The 19,649-nt window shown below is 40.8% G+C and overlaps 1 protein-coding gene and 1 pseudogene across 6 annotated transcripts in view; one reads left to right on the top strand and one right to left on the bottom strand.

Annotated features, from left to right (window-relative positions):
- PHF20 (PHD finger protein 20) overlaps window positions 1-19,649 on the top strand; it is a 170,045-nt gene that overhangs the window by 74,260 nt on the left and 76,136 nt on the right. For 3 of the 6 annotated variants that reach the window (XM_015070956.3, XM_027069976.2, XM_027069978.2), the window contains exons 3-6: window positions 2,439-2,610; window positions 4,574-4,658; window positions 14,086-14,165; window positions 18,021-18,408. In XM_015070956.3, coding sequence (XP_014926442.1) covers window positions 2,439-2,610; window positions 4,574-4,658; window positions 14,086-14,165; window positions 18,021-18,408 — 725 coding nt within the window. The remainder of the gene's footprint in view (window positions 1-2,438; window positions 2,611-4,573; window positions 4,659-14,085; window positions 14,166-18,020; window positions 18,409-19,649) is intronic. The other 3 variants (XM_053200001.1, XM_053200002.1, XM_053200000.1) reach the window with 2 other exon arrangements.
- On the bottom strand, window positions 15,855-17,354 carry LOC106974084 (transmembrane protein 256-like; annotated as a pseudogene).

Raw genomic sequence — 19,649 nt, 5'->3', positions numbered from 1 at the left:
TCAGTACACTTTGCACCTTTAGTTGTTGGGTTTTTTCCCCACTTTTCTTAGAGATCTCTTAAAATCAGTACATAGAAGGCTGACATACTCTTTTTAATGGCTACATAATATTAGTAAGAGACCAACAGTTACCACTGTTTTAATTTAAAAAGTATATTTACACACCAAAAATTTAGAAAGAATGTGATTTTAGTATAAAGAAAAGTTCTGCAAATTAAATAAATTTAGTTCTGTGAGAAATTAATTCCATGCATTGGTCCAAAGCCTTGTGTTTGAAAACTACTGCTAGAGATAGTAAACCATTAAAGCAAGAGCTTTTGAATAGGAGTGCGTTAGGCCAGCTTGTGTTATTTTAGGGAGGCTTGCTAGTCTCTGGTAGGCTGTACAGATGAGAGGGCAAAAGGAATGTGATTGAGATGTCCATGTCCTTCTCTCTGCTTTATGGAGAGGAATAGATTTAGGGAATGCTTTTGTTTTCTACAGTTGTATTACACAGTTCATCACATTGGATAGTTAGCTAGTCTGCTGTCAAGATATCTTCTGTTTGTAGTAGCTGTATGTTAGTTGTATCAGAGTAGGGAGACTAGGTTCAGGGCTGTTTATTCTGTTAACATTTTTGGGGGAATTGATGTATGTTTAGTACCATTCAGAATTTTATCAGTCCTGTGTGAAAAATACCCACATGAAGTGATGGGAGCCTGAACTTGGAGAGTGACTGAAATTGGAATGGGTAGCTGGAGTCTGGAGCTTTGGGACTGAAGAATTGACAGGACACTTGACCTTTGGGAAGACTAGGGAGAGCAGAATTCATTTGCTGAACATTTATTGAATGCCCAGTGTCTGCAACCTACTGTGATAGGTTAACGGCATACAAACTGCCTTAGAGGTTACTGGTGTAGGATTGAAGAGAACATAGTATTCAGACAGAAGGAAGCAGGCCTGTTTATTTAGGTAGCACATGTTAGGATAGCAGGGTACTAGGTGCTGGATATAAGGCAGGCAGGTAGAATCTAAACTTTCTCAATCTAGAATAGCAATCTGATTAATACAAGTGTATTTAAGGAACAATATTATTTATTTTTAACCATTTATTTTTGGAATGAGCAGTATAATAATATGGTTGAAAAATAAAAAAAAATATTAAAAGGCATGCTACAAAAATTCTCTCTCCCACTTTTGTCCCTCCCCTCCCCCAATACTCAGTTCCCCTGTTGTGTCAGTTAGGTTTCAGTGCTGGAAACAAAACCACTTTGGGTACTTTAACCACAAAAGGATTTAACACAAGAAATTGGGTACTTAGAAAATTGTTGGAAGGGTTCGAGGAGTGGGACTCAAGGTTGCTGCCCTTAAGTATCAATTTGAAGGACCCACCCCGGAGCTGTGTTCTGGAGGTCAGGAAGTTACTGCTGCCACTGGCCCACTGCCACCACCACCCTCAACACTGCTGCTTGATACTTAAGAAGCTGGTAACTAGACATTAGATCCTTGCTTATGCAGACCAGTACATCAGTATCACCAGATTGTTTAAAGCTCTTAGGCCCTAACTTCATCTGCTGAATCAAAATCTACATTTCAACAGGATCCTCTGATGATTTGCATTCCATGAAAGTTTGAGAGGTCCTTCACTGGAGCCCTGGGGTTTGGCCACTACAGTTGCCTCTAAACCCATAGGTCTCCATGACCTTGACTGCCAATTGTTGGGGAGTCAGGGAAATGCAGTTGGTTTTTCCAAGTCTCAGTCTAGAAGAAATGGAGATTGAAAGAGCCCATCTTTTGAAGTGACCGTACTTCTTTATGTAACCATTGTTAGTTTCTTATGTAAGATATTTTTATGCATAGTTAAACATATATGAATATACTTTTTCATCTTAAAGAAAATAAACAGTTGTTTACTATACACAATGTCCTGCACCTTGTTCTTTTCATTTAATAGTTCATCTTGAGAGAGCTTTCCATATCATAACATAGAATTTTTTTTTTTAACAGCTGCATGGTATGCTACTATATGGATTACAAAATTCTTAAATTGAAGCTATCTAATACAATCTGGGTTGCATGGTCATTCTAATTTATTGGCATATGTAAAGTGTAATCAAGTTAAATGTTTGCTTCCTGCCTCCTTTGTGTTTTGGTCTTGTGTGTATGTCATCTTGTTTAACTTGCCTTATAACCCACTGTGCTGGGTATCCTTCCTCCACTCTACATGACAGAACTCAGGTCTGAAAGGTCAGGTTAATAGTTCATAAACTAAGGAATATCCAGATTGGGATTTGAACCCCAAGTCTGTTAGCCTCCATAATTTGTGATTTAACACAATTGCACGAGCCTTTACATGGTAGGCTTTGGTAATCTAGTCCTTTGGGAAGAGGTTTGGAAGAGTACTGTTTTGGATATTTTGGGTGGGTATTAAAGGCATTTAACTTTTTTTTCTGACTCAGGTATCCAGCTCACATAGAAGACATTGACTACGAAGAAGGGAAAGTACTCATCCATTTCAAGCGTTGGAACCATCGTTATGATGAGTGGTTCTGCTGGGACAGTCCTTATTTACGCCCTTTAGAGAAAATACAGCTGAGGAAAGAGGGCTTACATGAAGAAGAAGGATCTTCTGTGAGTATCAGATCTGTAATGAGCTGGGTCAGCCATTGGGTATTTTATGTTCCAGCCTTTGATGTTCAGTGTGAAAGTCAGTAGCAGCTGGGGACCAATCCTTATTTAGGTCTGTAGTTAAAACTCTGAGATCTCCATGGCACCTGGGGTTCTTGAAGAATCCTAGTTGTCAATTGTCTCCATGATGTGATTGATGTGACAGGTCATTGAGAGAAACATTGAGGATGCATGGGGACCATATCTCTTTCTTTTACACCACTGTATCCCTTTAGATTGATTATTTATTTATTTATAAATATCTCTAAATTTTTTTTTAATGTTTATTTATTTTTGAGAGAGAGAGAGAGAGGGAGGGAGACACGGAATCCAAAGCAGGCTCCAGGCTCTGAGCTGTCAGCACAGAGCCCAATGCGCGGCTTGACCTCATGGACTGTGAGATCATGACCTGAGCTAAAGTTGGATGCTTAACTGACTGAGTCACCCAGGTGCCCTTATAAATATCTTTTATTTTTTATTTATTTTTTAAAATTATTATTATATTTTAATGTTTATTCATTTTTGAGAGAGAGAGAGAGAGAGAGCGCATGCACCCCCCCCCACATGTGCAAGTGGGGGAGGGGCAGAGAGAGAGGGAGACACAGAATCTGAAGCAGGCTCCAGGTTCTGAGCTGTCAGCACAGAGCTCGACACAGGGCTCCAACCCACGAACTGCGAGATTATGACCTCAGTTGAAGTTGGACGCTTAACCGACTGAGCCACCCAGGTGCCCCAAAAATATCCTTTTTTAAATGTTTGTTTATTTCTAAGAGAGGTGTGAGCAGGAGAGAGGCAGAGAGGAAAGGAGAGAATCCCAAGCGGCTCCGTGCTATCAGTGCGGAGCCCAGTGGGGGGCTCAGTCTCATGAAATGGAGATCATAACCTGAGCTGAAATCAAGAGTCAGACGCTTAGCCAACTGAGCCACCCAGGCGCCCCCCCCCCATTTTAGATCATTTATTAAACTGGTTTGTTGTATGACCATTTATTAAGCAATCATTCCCTGTGAAGCCTCATTTCAAGGTCTTTTAAAGGTCTTAAACACTTGGAATTGGACTATATTCCTTTTTCCTTTTATCACTATACCTGGAACTTTTACTGATTTCAGAATGAAGGATGAAGTATTAGTTTTGAGGTTTTAATTTTTTAAATATTTATAAGAATTTTTTAAAGATTTTATTTTAGTTTTTTAAGTAATCCCTCTACCCAATATGGGGCTTGAACTCACAACCCTGAGATCAGGAGTCACATGTTCCACCGACTAAGCCAGCCAGGCGCCCCAAGTTTTGAGTTTTTTAAACAAGCATTGAGACATCTGTAGAACTCATGCTGCCTTTGGATCTGCCTCAGCCCTGGATTCTGTTTTTCATTTTAGCCCTGGCCAGGAAACTTGAACTCTTGTTTTCTGTGTGTGTTGTTCTACCACTCTTCTCCCTTCCTCCCTGCCCCTGCCATTTATTGTTTTATGTTGTTCAGTTTGATTGCTCGATATTCATTCTATAAACTGTATTAATGCAAACTGTTTGCTGGAAAAACAGTATGAAATATTAAAGTTGAATGGGTGCTTCCTTTGGCAAAAGATCCTTTAAAAGTGTGGTTGGCATGAATGCTGCTTCCCTAAAGATGAGGTAGCTTCCCTCCTTCTAACTTGTATACTGGGTGTGTTTTTAGTGGTCCTGGGCTCAGGGACAGAGCAGGGACTATCATCAGTGCTGTGCTATGCTTGCCTAGACCTCCTAGGATAGGAAAAGTCTTGTGTCTAGCCCTTTTGTTTTGACTCCCAGTGCCTCTGTCTCAGTAGCCATCTCCCCTTCCCACTATTGTCAATCCAGCTTCTCTTATGAAATCTGGTACTGTGTGTGTCCTATGAAATTGGATTGGTAACAGGTTTTTTTTTTTTTTTTTTTTGTCTTTTTTAATGTTTTGTAGGAATTTCAAATAAACGAGCAGGTCCTTGCTTGCTGGTCTGATTGTCGTTTTTACCCAGCCAAAGTCACTGCTGTTAACAAGGATGGTAAGGCATTTGAGTTGTAATTATTTTTACTCATGAAGTAGGGGGGAGTTTGTAATATTAGAGTCTGATAGTATATTTTGAGTATGTATTTATTGCCTAGGAATCCTTTCTCTTCAAGTTAACCACTATGTCAGGAATTAGGAAGAAATTATAAATGGAGACAAATCAGGGTTAAAAAGAGGAATTTGATTCTTTGCCTCCTAAATTCTAGTAATTGTTTACTAAAACAGTTATGGTTCTAAAAAAACAGTAAAATAGTTATGGGTCATCTGTCCCTCTGCTGGTAAGTGTGCAGGTTCTTGTCCAGGAGTTCCTAAGAGATGAAAAATAAGCTTTAATATGCCTTTTACTTATTTGTAAATAGCCTAGAAATGAACATTAATAAACATTTCTTAAAAATATGCTTTGTGAGGGGCACCTGGCTGGCTCAGTCAGTAGAGCATGCGACTCTTCAACTCAGTCATGAGTTCAAGCCCCACATTGGGCATGGAGCCTACTTAAAAAAAAATGCTTTGTGGATGCAAGGTGATTGAAGGTGGTCTGTAGTATCAAAGTTGCTAGTTGAAACTGGGGCCCTGGGATTTAGAGCACCGAGTTGGGATGCCTTTGCCAAGTTTATAACCCGTGAGGAGTCAAGACTGGGAACATGACCCAGAGAGGCTGTTTTTGCTAGTACAAAGGCAGGAGGATGGTTAAGAAAATAATATGTATGGTCAGCATCCTGACACTGAGAGAACAGACTCTGGATCTGAGTGATACATTTTTTTTGTAGTATTTTCTATCAGGTTGTTTGTGGTATGTCCATGACCTCTTAGTACCGCTGTTTGTGGTGGCTATATGGCCAGATTGACTTTTTATTCAGTGAAGTTTTTCAGGTATTCATTCAGCACTCTTGTTAAATGCTGGACCTGGGGCTGATCAAGTTTTGTTTGAGAATGGGTTGAAATGGTAAAAAAACGAACATATATTTGCATGTAGCAGAAATTTCTGTTTCTCTTTTGCTCTATTCACTCCCCCCCCCCCCCCCCCCCCGTCCCCCAGCTGTTAGGCCAGTGTGGGTTAATTCTGCTACCAGATGTAGGTTATCCTGAAAGCACAGTCCTCTTGCCTCAGGCTTCCAAAACAAGGTTGTATCTTTTAAGATGTCTGAGCAGTTACTGACTACTCCAGTTCATGGTTGATTCAGCCTTTTTGAATAGTCCTTGTTTCCCTAAATTTCTTTCTTTCTTTTTTTAATGTTTGTTTATTTTTGGGAGAGAGAGAGAGAGGGAGAGAGAGGGAGAGAGAGAGAGAGAGAGTACAGGCAGGGGAGGAGCAGACAGAGAGAGGGAGACAGAATCTGAAGCAGGCTGCAGATGGCGAGGTCATGACCTGAGCCCAAAGTCTGATGCTTAACCAACTGAGCCACCCAGGCACCCGTTCCCTAAATTTCTTTTTTTTTTCTATAATTTATTCATTTAAAAAAAATTTTTTTTAATTTAAAGAAAAGAATTTTTGGGGCACCTGGGTGGCTCAGTCGGTTGAGCGGCCGACTTTGGCACAGGTCATGATCTCGCGGTCCGTGGGTTTGAGCCCCGCGTCGGGCTCTGTGCGGACGGCTCAGAGCCTGGAGCCTGTTTCCGAATTTTTTTGGGGACAGAGAGAGACAGAGCACGAACGGGGGAGGGTCAGAGAGAGGGAGACACAGAATCAGAAACAGGCTCCAGGCTCTGAGCCGTCCGCACAGAGCCCGACGCGGGGCTCAAACCCACGGACCACGAGATCATGACCTGTGCCAAAGTCGGCCGCTCAACTGACTGAGCCACCCAGGCGCCCCATAATTTATTCATTTTTTATAATTTACATCGAAGTTAGTGCACGGTGCAACAATGATTTCAGGAGTAGATTCCTTAAGCCCCTTATCCATTTAGCCCATCACTCTCCCACAACCCCTCCGGCAACCCTCTGTTCTCTATATTTAAGAGTCTCTTATGTTTTGTCCCCTCCCCCCCCCCCCCCCCCGTTTTTATATTACTTTTGCTTCCCTTATGTGCATCTGTTTTATCCTAAAGTCCTCATATGAGTGAAGTCTTATGATATCTGTCTTCCTCTGACTAATTTCGCTTGGCATAATACCCTCTAGTTTTTCTAAATTTCTTTTATAAGTTTGTGTTCAAAATAGAATCCTGTTATTATTTTTCATATGTATCACTTTAATCTAAAAATGTATTTTAAAGGAGAGCTCACATGTTATTAAACTGCTTTTTAGTAAAGGACAGTTTACTTTTTAAGTCTTATTTTCAAGATTAAAAATTTTTTCTGCTCTTACTACATTTAAATCATATGATAGAAATTAGGTGTTCTATGTGTACATAGATGTGTTCCTGAAGGTCTGTTAGGTTGATTTATGCTGATCAATTGAGTGTATTCCCCCTGAATAATATCCATTGGAGGTGTGCTCCCTTGGGGAAATGGCTGTCCCTTAGATCACATAAAAGTTGTGAGTAGTAACATGGGTAACTCTGTATATAAAGGAGGTTGTAGAAAGGAAGCAACGTTTGTCTTTTGATCCAGTGATGTCCCAGAGACACATGGAGCACAGAAATGGGGCCAAGGGGGTTGGATGAGGGAGTATCAAAGGAGAAAAGGCAGATTGAAGAAGAACGGTTTGGGGAGCCCAGGAGCAGTCTCTTAGAGGGGTAGGATGGGGTCTTGGTGGAAGGAGGCTGTTTGCATCTATGCAGATCCTAGAGCTGGGCATCATGGATTTAAAAAAAGAAAAAAAGAGAAAAGACCTAGTTCAAGGCTGCATGAAGTGGGTGTTGATATAGAGCAACCAGGAGGAGGCAGTACAGGAATAGAATGGTGCAGATAAATCATGAGGGGAGCGGGGAAGGACCCCTGTCTGTAGTTACTGTTGTTTTTGTTTTTGTTTTTTTATGTGTGGATGAGTCTGGAATATTTTGAAATAATCATTTAAGGACTAAAACTCATTTGCCACATTATTAGGCATAGTTAAGATTTTTAAATGTCTCTTAAACTCTTTTGAACTGGGGCAACCAGAGCTTTGCAGGTTGTTTTAAAAAATATTTTCTGTTTATTTCCCCTATGTGCTAAAATTATAGGAGGGGGAGTCTTCAGATAATGATTGTCCCTAAAATAGCCATTTGCAACCCTAATAATATTGGTTCTGTAAGCTCTGAATTCTGTCCAGTAAATTTTAGTTATTTGAAAGACATTGAAAATGAGTGGAGGGGCACCTGGGTGGCTCAGTTGGTTAAGTGTCCAACTTTGGCTCAGGTCATGATCTCCTGATTTGTGAGTTTGAGCGCTGAATGGGGCTCTCTGTTGTCAGCACAGTGCCTACTTCGGATCCTGTTTTGGATCCTCTGTCTCCCTCTCTCTCTGCCCCTCCACTGCTAGTTCGTGTTCTCCCTCTCTCTCTCTCTCTCTCTCTCTCTCTCTCTCTCTCTCTGTCTCTTTCTCAAAATAATATACTTGAAAGAAAAAAAAATGAGTGGAGATTTCTGCCAGAACCAGTTTTTCCTGGAGTTCTTTGGTCTGAAGTCCTTACTGGTTCTTGAGACTAATTGGAAGGGAGAGGAGAGGAAGGTCACAGGGCAGGGGAAATCCTGAAAGGTAGTGGAATCGGCTGGGTGGTATTATGGTCACATTGTGGATTGTGAAGGAAAGCTAGCCTTTGTTGGGAGTTCAGATCTGTGCCTGATTTTGAAGAGATAATGACTCTTTGGTACTGCCTTTGGGTTAGATTTTATCCATGGGAGCTGGTGGGCAGTTTCTAGTTCAGTGTGACTGTAGTCCTTGCAGGATGTGGGGAGGACAATGCTGGACTCTTTTTTCATTCTTTCCCTGGTATTTTCTGCTTGCTCTGCCTCATTTCCATCTGCAGCAGAGGCTATCACAGTTTCATGGCTCTGTGAGGAGGAGCTCTGCTGGCAAGGTGCCCCCTTTATTTCCTGTAAAAGTCATTTTGTCTTGTTGGTGCTGCTAGAAGCTGGGCATATAGTGAAATCACACCTTGTAGATTCATCTTTGGGAGGTTTGGTCTCATTTTCTTGCCACTCTCAACCTCCTTGGTGGTTTTCCTGAGGCTGAGCATTGAGGTTGCTGGCATTGGGAGTCTGGTGTGAAACACAACTAAATGGTAACTTTAGAGTTTTGTTTTTTTTTTTTAACGTTTATTTTATTTTTGGGACAGAGAGAGACAGAGCATGAACGGGGGAGGGGCAGAGAGAGAGGGAGACACAGAATCGGAAACAGGCTCCAGGCTCCGAGCCATCAGCCCAGAGCCTGGCGCGGGGCTCGAACTCACGGGCCGCGAGATCGTGACCTGGCTGAAGTCGGACGCTTAACCGACTGTGCCACCCAGGCGCCCCAACTTTAGAGTTTCTTAAGGGAGTTATTTAGCACTTGGAAACTGGGGAGGGCAGTGCAGTGTTATTTAGCCCTTTTCACCTGGAATAGTTCTTTGGCAGTGGTAATTAAGCATCATTTCATGTGAAGGTAGCCACACCTGGTTAGCTTTGTTAGCCCCTTTGTCTGTGTTTGGAGTAAAGGACAGGATTCTGCTTCCAGGGAATCTTTGTTCAGAAGCCATCTCTGGTGAGTTGACCTCAGCTCTTTGCTGCGGCTGCTCAGCTTCCCTTTTTCACACTGGGTATGGCAGAGCCACAAGTGTCATGGCTTTGTGTCCCCGTCATGGACTAAGACCACGCTGTTCTGCAAGGCGTTCTCTGGGAGAAACTGAAAGTAGGTTTGCATTTACAACAAAATGAGGAATTGTTCCTTCCTGTTGATCTGTGGTTCTTTAACTTGAGTGAACAGGCAAATCAGGTCCCTCTTCCTTAAAATTATACGTATTCTTAGGTTATGTGTTCTCTGTTCCCTCAGTTGAGTCTTTGGTCTAGTGCCTGAAGTCTGCATTTGTAAGAGGAGATTCTTTGGAAATGCTTTTATTTCTAGAGTCTCTTGTTGAAGCAGTTACTATTTTTTGTCTTCATGCTGTAACTGATCCTATATTTGAAATGTGGGGATGTTGGGACTGTGTGAAGAGCTTTGCACAGAGATAAAAGGAAGATTTAGGCCCACACACGCAGGTGCTAGCTTGGCTCTTACCTTCTAAGTGGGGAAGGGGTTGGTGCTTCCCTTTTAAAGTGATTGGTGGATAGTAGTAATTGGAACCACTTATTGATCCCTTGCTCTGTAAGGGTTACTTTGCTAAGCAGTTTCCATATCTGATCTGATTTAGTAGTATTCAGACAGACATGGAAAGGTTGTTGCCATCAACCCTATCATTTTACAGATGAGCAGCTAAGCTAACAGCAGAAGCTGCTTGAGGTTACAGAGCAGGTACATAAATGACAGAACTGCAACCTGGATGTAGGTCTGGGGGGTCCAAAGTTCCTGAACTGCAGTTCCTAAAGTCCTAGACTGTCTCTCTGAGGCAGAGTTTTCCTAAAATGGCAAAAGTTGTCAGGGGCAGGTGTTTATTGGGAGTGTGTACACACATGCCTGATACGATGGTAGGGTGGGTGTAGATGGTCAGTATTTTCTGGAGCATGGTGGTATCTTGAGGGCCCTGACTAGGACTCTGGATCTGGTCCCAGTCCCTGCTCCTTGATTACTGGCAGTTTACTACCCTTTCTCTGGACGCTTGTGCAGTTAGAACTCAAAGAAGGAATTGGAACAGATGAGCATTTTTAGAAATTGTTGGCTACAGAACCTAAGCCCATTATGTAAAATTGGCTAAGAAGAAACGATGGGGGAGGGGAAGATATACTTGCAAACTTGTGTGTATTTCTCTGCCCACCCCAGAAGGCACATCTGTGAGCACATCAGGACTTTGAGAATCCATGTTTGAAAACTTTGAGTTTCCTATCCTTGGCATTCTGGAATTCTCTGACTCTCGGAGAATGAGTGGGATAGAGAAAAGGCCTTCAAGTCATAGTTACGGTAGATTTCAAGAGCAACAGAAGTCTATCCAGAGTCACTTGTGCCATCCCGTTTCCTTGGCCCTAGAGAAGATCAGTTTGCTATGCATCTCTAGTTTTTTTTCTTACATCCCTTCTGTACTTAACCGACTGCTATAAGGTTGTCCAGTATACTGAGTTTTTAACCCCCAGAGGCCCATGTTTATTTATTTTGAGGGGGAGGAGGGGGGAGAGAGAGAGAGCTCGAGGCATGAGTGGGTAGGGGCAGAGAGAGAGAGGGAGAGAATCCCAAGCAGGCTCCGTACTGTCAGTGTGGCCCAGCTTGGGCCTCGAACTCACTAACTATGAGATCATGACCTGAGCCGAAATCAAGAGTTGGACGCTTAACTGACTGAGCAACCTAGGTGCCCCAGGACAGGGGCTTCTTAAAGGAGACTGAAGCAGGGGGATGCACTTATTTTTTCTGTAATTTACATGTTATTTGTTAGATATTATTTGTGGCTGTGGGAGAACTCTATTGTCAGCCACCCGTGGGAGGATTCCAGGGGAAGACATTCTTTTAGTTGTACAGGAACCGTTAAAGTAGATTTGGGGCCTCTCTCCAGAAGTGGGCCTAGGCCACTATGGTCTATGGGATGTATTGTTCTTTTCCTTCTGATTTATTGAAGCCCAGGTTAGGCTGTGTACATGATCAAGGAAAAAAGTTTTGAGATGATCCCTTGTAGTTCTTTGGAAGTAAAAAGGGTCAGGGCCAGGATATTGCTGTCTAAGTAAGGATGGTGATCCATGAGTACCTTACCATAGTGCAAGTCATTTCAGAGTGGTCATTGATGCTCTGGGTCGGTATTTTGGACTAAAGGCTGAGGGACTTGGGAAATAGGCAGTTTGGGGTGGTGGAAGAAGAATTGGTCAGAGGTCAGCAGAGAGGCTTAGGTGTTTGTTGTTGTTGTTATTGTTTTTAGAGAGGCTTAGGTTCTAATCCTACCTCTATTTAGCTCTGTTTTAGCTCTTTTTGGAACTCAGTGCACACCTCTTCATTTAAGGCCTCCATTTTGAGCCTGCCATCAAGAGTAAGCTTCAGAATTGACCTCAAATAGCTGAAAATGTTGGACTGTTGGGTAACATTACTAAATGTTATCCTTCTGGATGTTTGAAATGTCTGTAAAAATGGACAGTTTTCATTTTGATGTAATTGGTGCTAACTTTCTTGGTAAGATAGATGAAGGGGTGTAGGCTTGGGTGGCTTGTTGGCATACTTGATCTTTTAAGATTTCATGAGAGGTGGGTTCTTAATGCCCCCATCCCCAGGCTGGCCAGAACTGTGTCATGGTTGCTTGGAAAGGGTATGTTTAGAGTCCATAGCATTACTTAGCATTGCTTCTTGGCTTGCCAGTGCTCTCACAATAGAGGCAGGAAGACAGGATCCCAGGCCTTTGTTGTAAGAACTCATCAATCATTGGTGAGCTGTCTTATGTAGAATCCTTTAACCAACCCAGCATAACGATATATCCTTGTATCTAGTTTTCTAGCCACTTTGTTCTGTTTGGTGACACTTGTGACAAATAATCAACTTTATTTTGTAATTACTGGGAATACAGTTTAGTACATAATTAGTAATTGTCTATAGCAGTGGTTCTCAGACTTTAGTGTGTACCAGAATTACCAGAGACACTTGTTAAAATTTATTTCTGTGACGCACTCTCAGAGTTTTTGATTCAGTTTATCAGGTGTGGTGCTGGTAACTTACATTTCTAACAAGTTCTCAAGAGTTGCTGGTATTCCTGGTCTGGGCACCATACTTTGAGAAGCCCTGGTCTACAGTTAACCAGGTATTGTGTGAGAGAGACTGGTGTGGGATGTGGTCCCTGGCCTCGGAGAGCCTGCCTTTGATTTGGGATCTGCCTTCTACATGAAGGTAGGCCTAAGTAGAGACTGCAGGCAAGGGGACAAAATGAGTCTTTGAGAAGTTCAGAGCAGGGAAAAGTCTCTCTTAAGTAGGAAGTCAGGAAGCTTTTACAGAACATATTGTGGTCATATGAACTGAGCACATTCCAGGCAGAAAATACTTTCATAAAGATGTGGAGGTGAAAATATCACAAGGCAGTTTCATTGGGTGGCAAGTAGCTCATTACTTTGAGTTGGTGGTTTTTTTGTATGGTGGTAATGAGAAACAAAGTTTGGAAAATAATTGGGCTCAGATTGCATTGGACTTTGAACACTACAGAATGAGGCTTTCATTAGAGGTGGCTAGCCATTGACAGGGCCCTGTTTAGGACTGGAGGAGAGGTGGGGTGGGGTGGAGAGAGAATGTGTAAGAAGAAAGTACCTAGCCAGAAGGTCTTAGACTTCCTTGTTGCATTCTTTTGCTCCCAGCCCTTGGGATTCCCCCCCCCCCCCCCCTTCCTGTTTGGTGGGAAATTGATCCTGAAAGCTGACTGGTCATGTCTACCGGTAGTAAACCATTACATGATTACCAGAAGTTCACCGATAATCTTGACAAGGTTAACGGATTATTTTTTTTTTATCTCTGGGGCAAAAAAAAAGGGGGGGGGAGGTGGGTTCTAAGATGTAAAAGTTTGAAAATGTTGGTTTGAGTGCAACTAATGAGAAGTTTTGTATTATAGTTGGATGCCTCATTTGGGGAGAAGATTATTTGGATTTTCAGCTTCAGTCTTATAGCAGTGATTTTTGTTAGATTTTTTTTTCCTAATGGAATAACTGACAATGTAGTGGCCCCATTAAGTGTTTTGGCCAAGTCTCTATTTTTAAATATTGTAACATGAAGGTCATTCATATAGATTATGAGATTAATGTGACCTCCAAAAACATGATACGTTTAGTTAGCAGTCATGTTTCTTTTGAAGTTTAACAGTTACTACCACTCTGAAGCCTAGAACATATTGATAAAAATTAATAATTCACCAAACAATAAATAAATCTGCATTTTCCTCACATTCTTAATTGTTTTATTGCTCTTTGTTCTTGGCCTAAATTCAGTGCATTTTTTTTCTTTTAATGAAACATCATAAAAATGAGCTGTTTTTTTTCTTAAGTTTATTTATTTTGAGAAAGAGAGAGAGAGAGAGAGAGAACATGAGCAGAGAGGGAGGGGCAGAGAGAGAGAATCCCTAAGCAGGCTCTGGTCAGTGTGGAGCCCAATGTGAGGCTCAAACCCACGAACTGAGAGATCATGACCTGAACCAAAACCAAGAGTCAGGATGCCCAACCAACTGAGCCACCCAGCCATCCTGAAAATGAGCTGTTTTTGATGGATTTTGATTTGTATAGATTAAGAGAAAACTTACTATGTAATGTTGACTAAGAAATGAAGGCATGCATATTAGTTATTATCTTGGACATAAATAAGACTGATTCCTAATATTGTAATTCTCATACATTTATTGTTGTGGTTGGAGCTCCCTTGTATTTATGCTTTGAAAAGTTTTGTTGCTTTCATGAAACTGCAACTTAAATCATGATATCTCCTTGAATTTTAGGTACTTACACTGTGAAATTTTATGATGGAGTAGTTCAGACTGTCAAACATATTCATGTCAAAGCTTTTTCCAAAGATCAGGTGAGAAATGTGGTTTTGTGCTTTGTGGTATGAATAATACTGACATTGTAATTTTGTTTCTCAAATAAAGGCATTATATTTGTTTATGATGGCAAAGTCTTTATTTCCTTTACCTGACACAATTTCACTAGAAAGCAATATGCAGGTTTTCGGAAATTGTTAATATTTTTCCCTCTCTGCCATTTCCTATTATCTGTTTGCCTCATCTTTTCTCAAAAGTGTCTCCTTATTACTCTTTTTTTTTCTCTCTCCCTGTGCCCTGTCCCCAGAGCTGTTACTCATCATAGGGAACGTGCTGAAATGCTTGAGGAAACCTAGAGTGTATTTTCTCCTCATCTAACTTAGTCCCTTCAGCTCAGGATCATGACTTGGTGGTTTCAAAACTGCAGTTTGGTGTGTATTTGGCAATCATTTGTGCTACATGTGCCTGGTTTGAAAATTTTGTTTCCTTTTGTCCTGGTCACCATGCACGTGTTTGCTTGAGCATGGGACAAGAGTTTTGATACTAGAAATGTGGTCCATCTAGACATGACCATCTAGAAATTGTTGCCTACTCTTTTTATTTTTTCCCCTTTAGTCTTTTTTTCATGTTTATGCCCTAATGAAATAGTTGAGGGGAAAGCAAGATCAAAATTTGGATATTAATGTTTTAACAATTCTGATCGTTAATAATTGTTACTCACCTCTTTGGGTAGTTTTTGATGTGACAGTATTTGGTGATGCTGGGACCTGTCTTTTCTTATGATCAAATGCTTATCACAAGTTTTAGTAAATTCTTCTGTACCTATATTTAACATTTTCAAAGGATTATGATACTTGGTATCTTTAAAGGTAGCCTTAAGAATGTTTTTGCCTTTTGCTGGTTTTCCTTTTCAGAAAATTGAAACAGTTATAAAGCTTTAGCCTTGAAGAGGTTTCTTCTCTTCCATCGTTTGCTGCTTAGGCATCTAAGGAAGTGCTATATAGTACACTAAAATCGAATTTTGTGTGGTGCTTGGATGGCTCAGTCAGAGCATGTGACTCTTGATCACAGGGTTGTGAATTTGAGCCCCATGTGTGGCGTAGAGTTTCTTTAAAATTTAAAAAGTGATTTTGGCCTTAAATTTGGCAACTTTTTTTAGTTTAAAAGTTTTTATTTATTTCTTTTGAGAGAGACAGAGACAGAGTGAGTGGGGGAGGGACAGAGAGAGAGAAAGAGAATCCCAAGCAAGCTCCGCGCTGTCAGCACAGAGCCTGATGCAGGGCGCGAACTCATGAAACCATGAGATCATAACCTGAGCTCAAAACAAGAGTTGGCTGGACTCTTAACCAACTGAGCCACCCAGGCGCCCCTTCGGCAGTTTTTGTGTTGAGTTTGTGGAGTAAGTTAATAATAGAGGACCGTATTAAGAGTTTGCTCAGAATTGTCAGATTGTACACAGAATCTCCCCAAATGGAAATGTAGGGCTCCAGATAACAAACATTCAACTGTTTACTTTGCTGTACTCAATAAATTGATTGATAGCACTTGAGATGCTTTGGGTTGGAGATGAGCACCTTACCCACTGTGGATTTGTGGGTGCTTCATTTCCAGATTCCCAGCTGTCCCCGAGTGTCTCACTTCATCTCAGACCTGGTGGGTAGTCAGGTGCAGGCCCATGGCTCCTGCTTGTATTTGTTTTTTCAACGAGGGCATCATATTTGGTTAAAAGACTTCTCAGGTCTCTTCAGCCCTAAGAATCTAGGGTTCCATAAGGCTATATACAGAGCTTAACTTTCAATTTGCCTTTCTCTTTTAATCCTCTCCCTGCTCCAACTCTCAAAAAAGTACCCAGAAATTAAATACAAGGAAGCTCAAAGAGCTAAGGCAAGCCAGCCCAAGATTATCAGGCTCCCTCCCATAGGGACCAAAGTCTGGACGCTGGGGTTTCTACTCACAACCTGGTATTAAAAGCTGGTACAGAATAAGGTGGTTTCAAAGGCTAGCAGTAACTTGGCTCCAAGGGCCTTTCTGCAGTGGAGCACACCTAACAGGGCCAGGCTGGGTAAGAAGCGGTGTTTGTTGGCCTTGTAAAAAAGCTTCTTCCCTTAGGCATCTGGAAACTGAGTGCCCTGCACCCTCATAGGAGACCAGCCCTAAGGCCCTAGCTTCAGACAAGGCACCCAAGCGTTGGAGAGCAGCCCCTGGCCTGCAGCCATGGCAGTGGATGGTTATGTACCTCCAAAGCTTAACTCATTAAAAGTATCTGTCACAGACAATTTCTAAAGGTATTTTCATATATTACTAGAATAGATTGAGGTTTTTTTCTGTATGACCATACTGTTCTAAATGTTTTGATAATTTATATATTAGGGATATTTATCTTTTTTGAAGTTATAACAATGACACATTAACTGTAGAAAATTCGGAAACTATAGAAAAGCACAGTGGAAGTAAAAATGATGTAATTCTGTTATCTAAATACAATTGCTCTTAACAGATTGGCATATATCCTTCTGTGTTTTTTGTAAATATTAATATATATTTTCAAAATTGGGGTCATATGGTTATATTAGTATTCTATATCTTGCTCTTTTTTTAATATGGGGGCTATATCTTGTTCTTTTAACAAAATAACATTTTCTTAAGTTCTTAATAGTATATGATAATATGGCTTTTCCTGGCTATTTAGTATTGTGTAATATATATATAACTCTGCTTTGTGTAATTAATTCCCTAATGGTCATTTATAAGGATATTTGTAAATTTGAATATATAAGTCTGATTATTCTGTCAGAAAATTTCATTTCTAGGAATTCATTCTAGTTCTAATTCTTTGACACAGATTGCCAACATGCTGCCCCTCCCCCTAAGGTGGTTGTCATTTATGATTCTGCCAGCAGTTACTGAGGAGTGCTTGCTCTCAAACCTGACTGCTTTCAGAAAATTTTGGAGATCTGAAAAATTTTCTTCCAGGGTCTAACCTTGTTTATTATTTATCCTAATGGGACAAATTAAACTTTCACTTACTGAATATTTAGGTACTCCTTCCAGCTTTTGTGAGAGATCTGCATGCCTAGTGCGTGCTTGGTGCTGGGGATTCCATACGCACTTGATATGGTGGTCCCTGCTGTTCTCTTGAGGTCTTGGAAGAGAGATACACATACAAATTTAATTGTAGTTTTGCAAACTCTAGAGCTTTCAGAGCTGACTTTATTAGGAGCAGTCATATTAGGACACACGATTTTTAGGATGCTTTAAAAAGTCATTTAGGAGGAAAGTAACCAAGAAGTAATACTTCTGTCCAGTGGACAAAAACTCAGTAGCTCAAGAGCACAGTAGGTGATATATTGGCTTGGGCATAGCCTTTACCTGATTAAGGAAGCAAAGACCCTGCTTCTGGGTTAGACAGTCTTTACAGCTTTCCTGTTCAGCTTCCAATAATCAGTTTGTGTTCTTCTCTGCACAGGGCATCAGCATCCACTGGCAAACTGAGCCAGGCCTCTGAAAGGCCCTGGGTCTGTGTAGTCATGCTTGGGACGAGAAGGATGTAGCTTGGAGACATTTTCTTAGAATACCTCTGTCAGAAAGATTGCTTTGCAGAAGAGGTCCCTGGGGTATTTGTCCCTTTAATTATCCAGTGACTTAATCAAAATATAGATCATTTGGTCTCAGAAGGAATTGAACACGACTTTTTTTTTTTTTTAAATTTAGGATTGGTTCTCAAGCCTCAGAGTATGGAAGGATATTTTCAGTGGTTCTTTCCATTATGTGACATAGCATATGTCCTGTTTTAATTTGTCTGTCTTCATATGTTTGCAAAAAAAAAAACCCACCTGATTTTATATTTGCAAGTAATTACAAAGTGTGTTTCATCGCTATTTTGCTCATTTTAGAATATTGTGGGTAATGCTAGGCCTAAAGAAACAGACCACAAAAGTCTTCCATCATCTCCTGATAAACGAGAGAAGTTTAAAGAACAAAGAAAAGCCACTGTCAATGTGAAGAAAGACAAAGAGGACAAAGCCTTAAAGACAGAAAAGCGACCCAAGCAGCCTGATAAAGAAGGAAAGTTAATCTGTTCTGAAAAGGGGAAGGTGTCAGAGAAAGGCCTCCCCAAGAACGAGAAGGAAGATAAGGAGAACATTTCAGAAAATGACAGGGAGTACTCTGGAGATGCTCAAGTGGATAAGAAACCTGAAAATGACATTGTGAAGAGTCCACAAGAAAACTTGAGGGAGCCAAAAAGAAAACGAGGCAGGCCCCCTTCCATAGCTCCTGCTGGTGAGTTTCCCATGTGGGGTCTGCAGTGGCAATGCCAGAGTGTTGTTCTGTGGCCTTTGTGGTTCTCTGTCACTTCCATACTTCAATCCTTAATTTTTGTGCCTGACTTTGAATCGTTCTGTGATCTGTGGAGCAGAATTTAAGAGAGGTGTGTAGCCAGATGAATGTAAGTTGGGACACGTGTCCTTTACTGAGCTTCTGGAGTGGTGTGTAACTGTCCACTAGATGCTTCAGCTTATGTGGTAAAACCTAACAAGCTAAGGCCTTTTGCCTGTGCCTATTCAACTGATCTCAGTTTAAGCAAGCTTAATAGAACCTGGGATTAGGAAATAATAGTTTTCCTGAGAGACATGAAGGAGGAAAGGAGAAGTAAATACATGTGGGCACCAGATAGAGGCAGGGCCAAAGAACACTGGACCTAGGAAGGCATAGGTACATTTTGAAGTTGAGCTCTCTGGAGAGTGATTATTGATTGGACATTTTCACAGTCTAAGTAAAAAGCTGAGTTGGGTACTTGGTAAGAGTTAAGGTTAAAGGTACAGATTTAGGGAAGAATGTATAGTTATTCTAAAAAGTTGAAATTTGGAATTCTTTAGAATAACCAAGAATGAAGCACATCCTGAATTTCTTCCTAGGCCAAACACTCCTTCTCTAGTCAATGCAGTGGCATGAAGAACACTTAGAATGTCTAGACTAAATGCTGGCTGTGATAATCTGGCAGTGGTCTTCAGACATTCTTGCTTGCATATTTCCTACATGAATATTGAAAAATTATGAATCCCCTAGTATGTTTTAGAGGGTATCTGTTTTTATCACAAGTTTAAATAGGTGCAAATGATATATTTAAAATACAAAATAAGACACAAAATGTATTTTCATCATAACTGCACAACTATAGAGTTAGCTCATTCATTGGACAAGTTTAAATAGGTGCAAATGATATATTTAAAATATAAAATATGACATAAAATGTATTTTCATCACAACTGCGCAACTATAGAGTTAGCTTATTCATTGGTCCTGCGTGATGTGGAATGCAAAGCCAGTCCTGTTGATCCAGGCAGCTACATCAGTCTTCATTTCTGTGGGAAAAAAAAGTCTGTCTGAATTTACTTCAAATAAATGTATTAATACTCATTCCCAGTAGACAACCTTTTCATATCTGAGTTCTAATTCTAAGATAGGAAATTAGATATAAAAGGATTTCTTCCCAGATGAATGAAGGCACCACCTCCTTCAGT

This window comes from Acinonyx jubatus, chromosome A3 (assembly GCF_027475565.1).
Source record: "Acinonyx jubatus isolate Ajub_Pintada_27869175 chromosome A3, VMU_Ajub_asm_v1.0, whole genome shotgun sequence".
In the NCBI taxonomy this organism is placed as follows: domain Eukaryota; kingdom Metazoa; phylum Chordata; class Mammalia; order Carnivora; family Felidae; genus Acinonyx; species Acinonyx jubatus.
The sequence above is the reverse complement of the archived record's forward strand: the minus strand, read 5'-3'. Positions and strand labels throughout refer to the sequence as shown.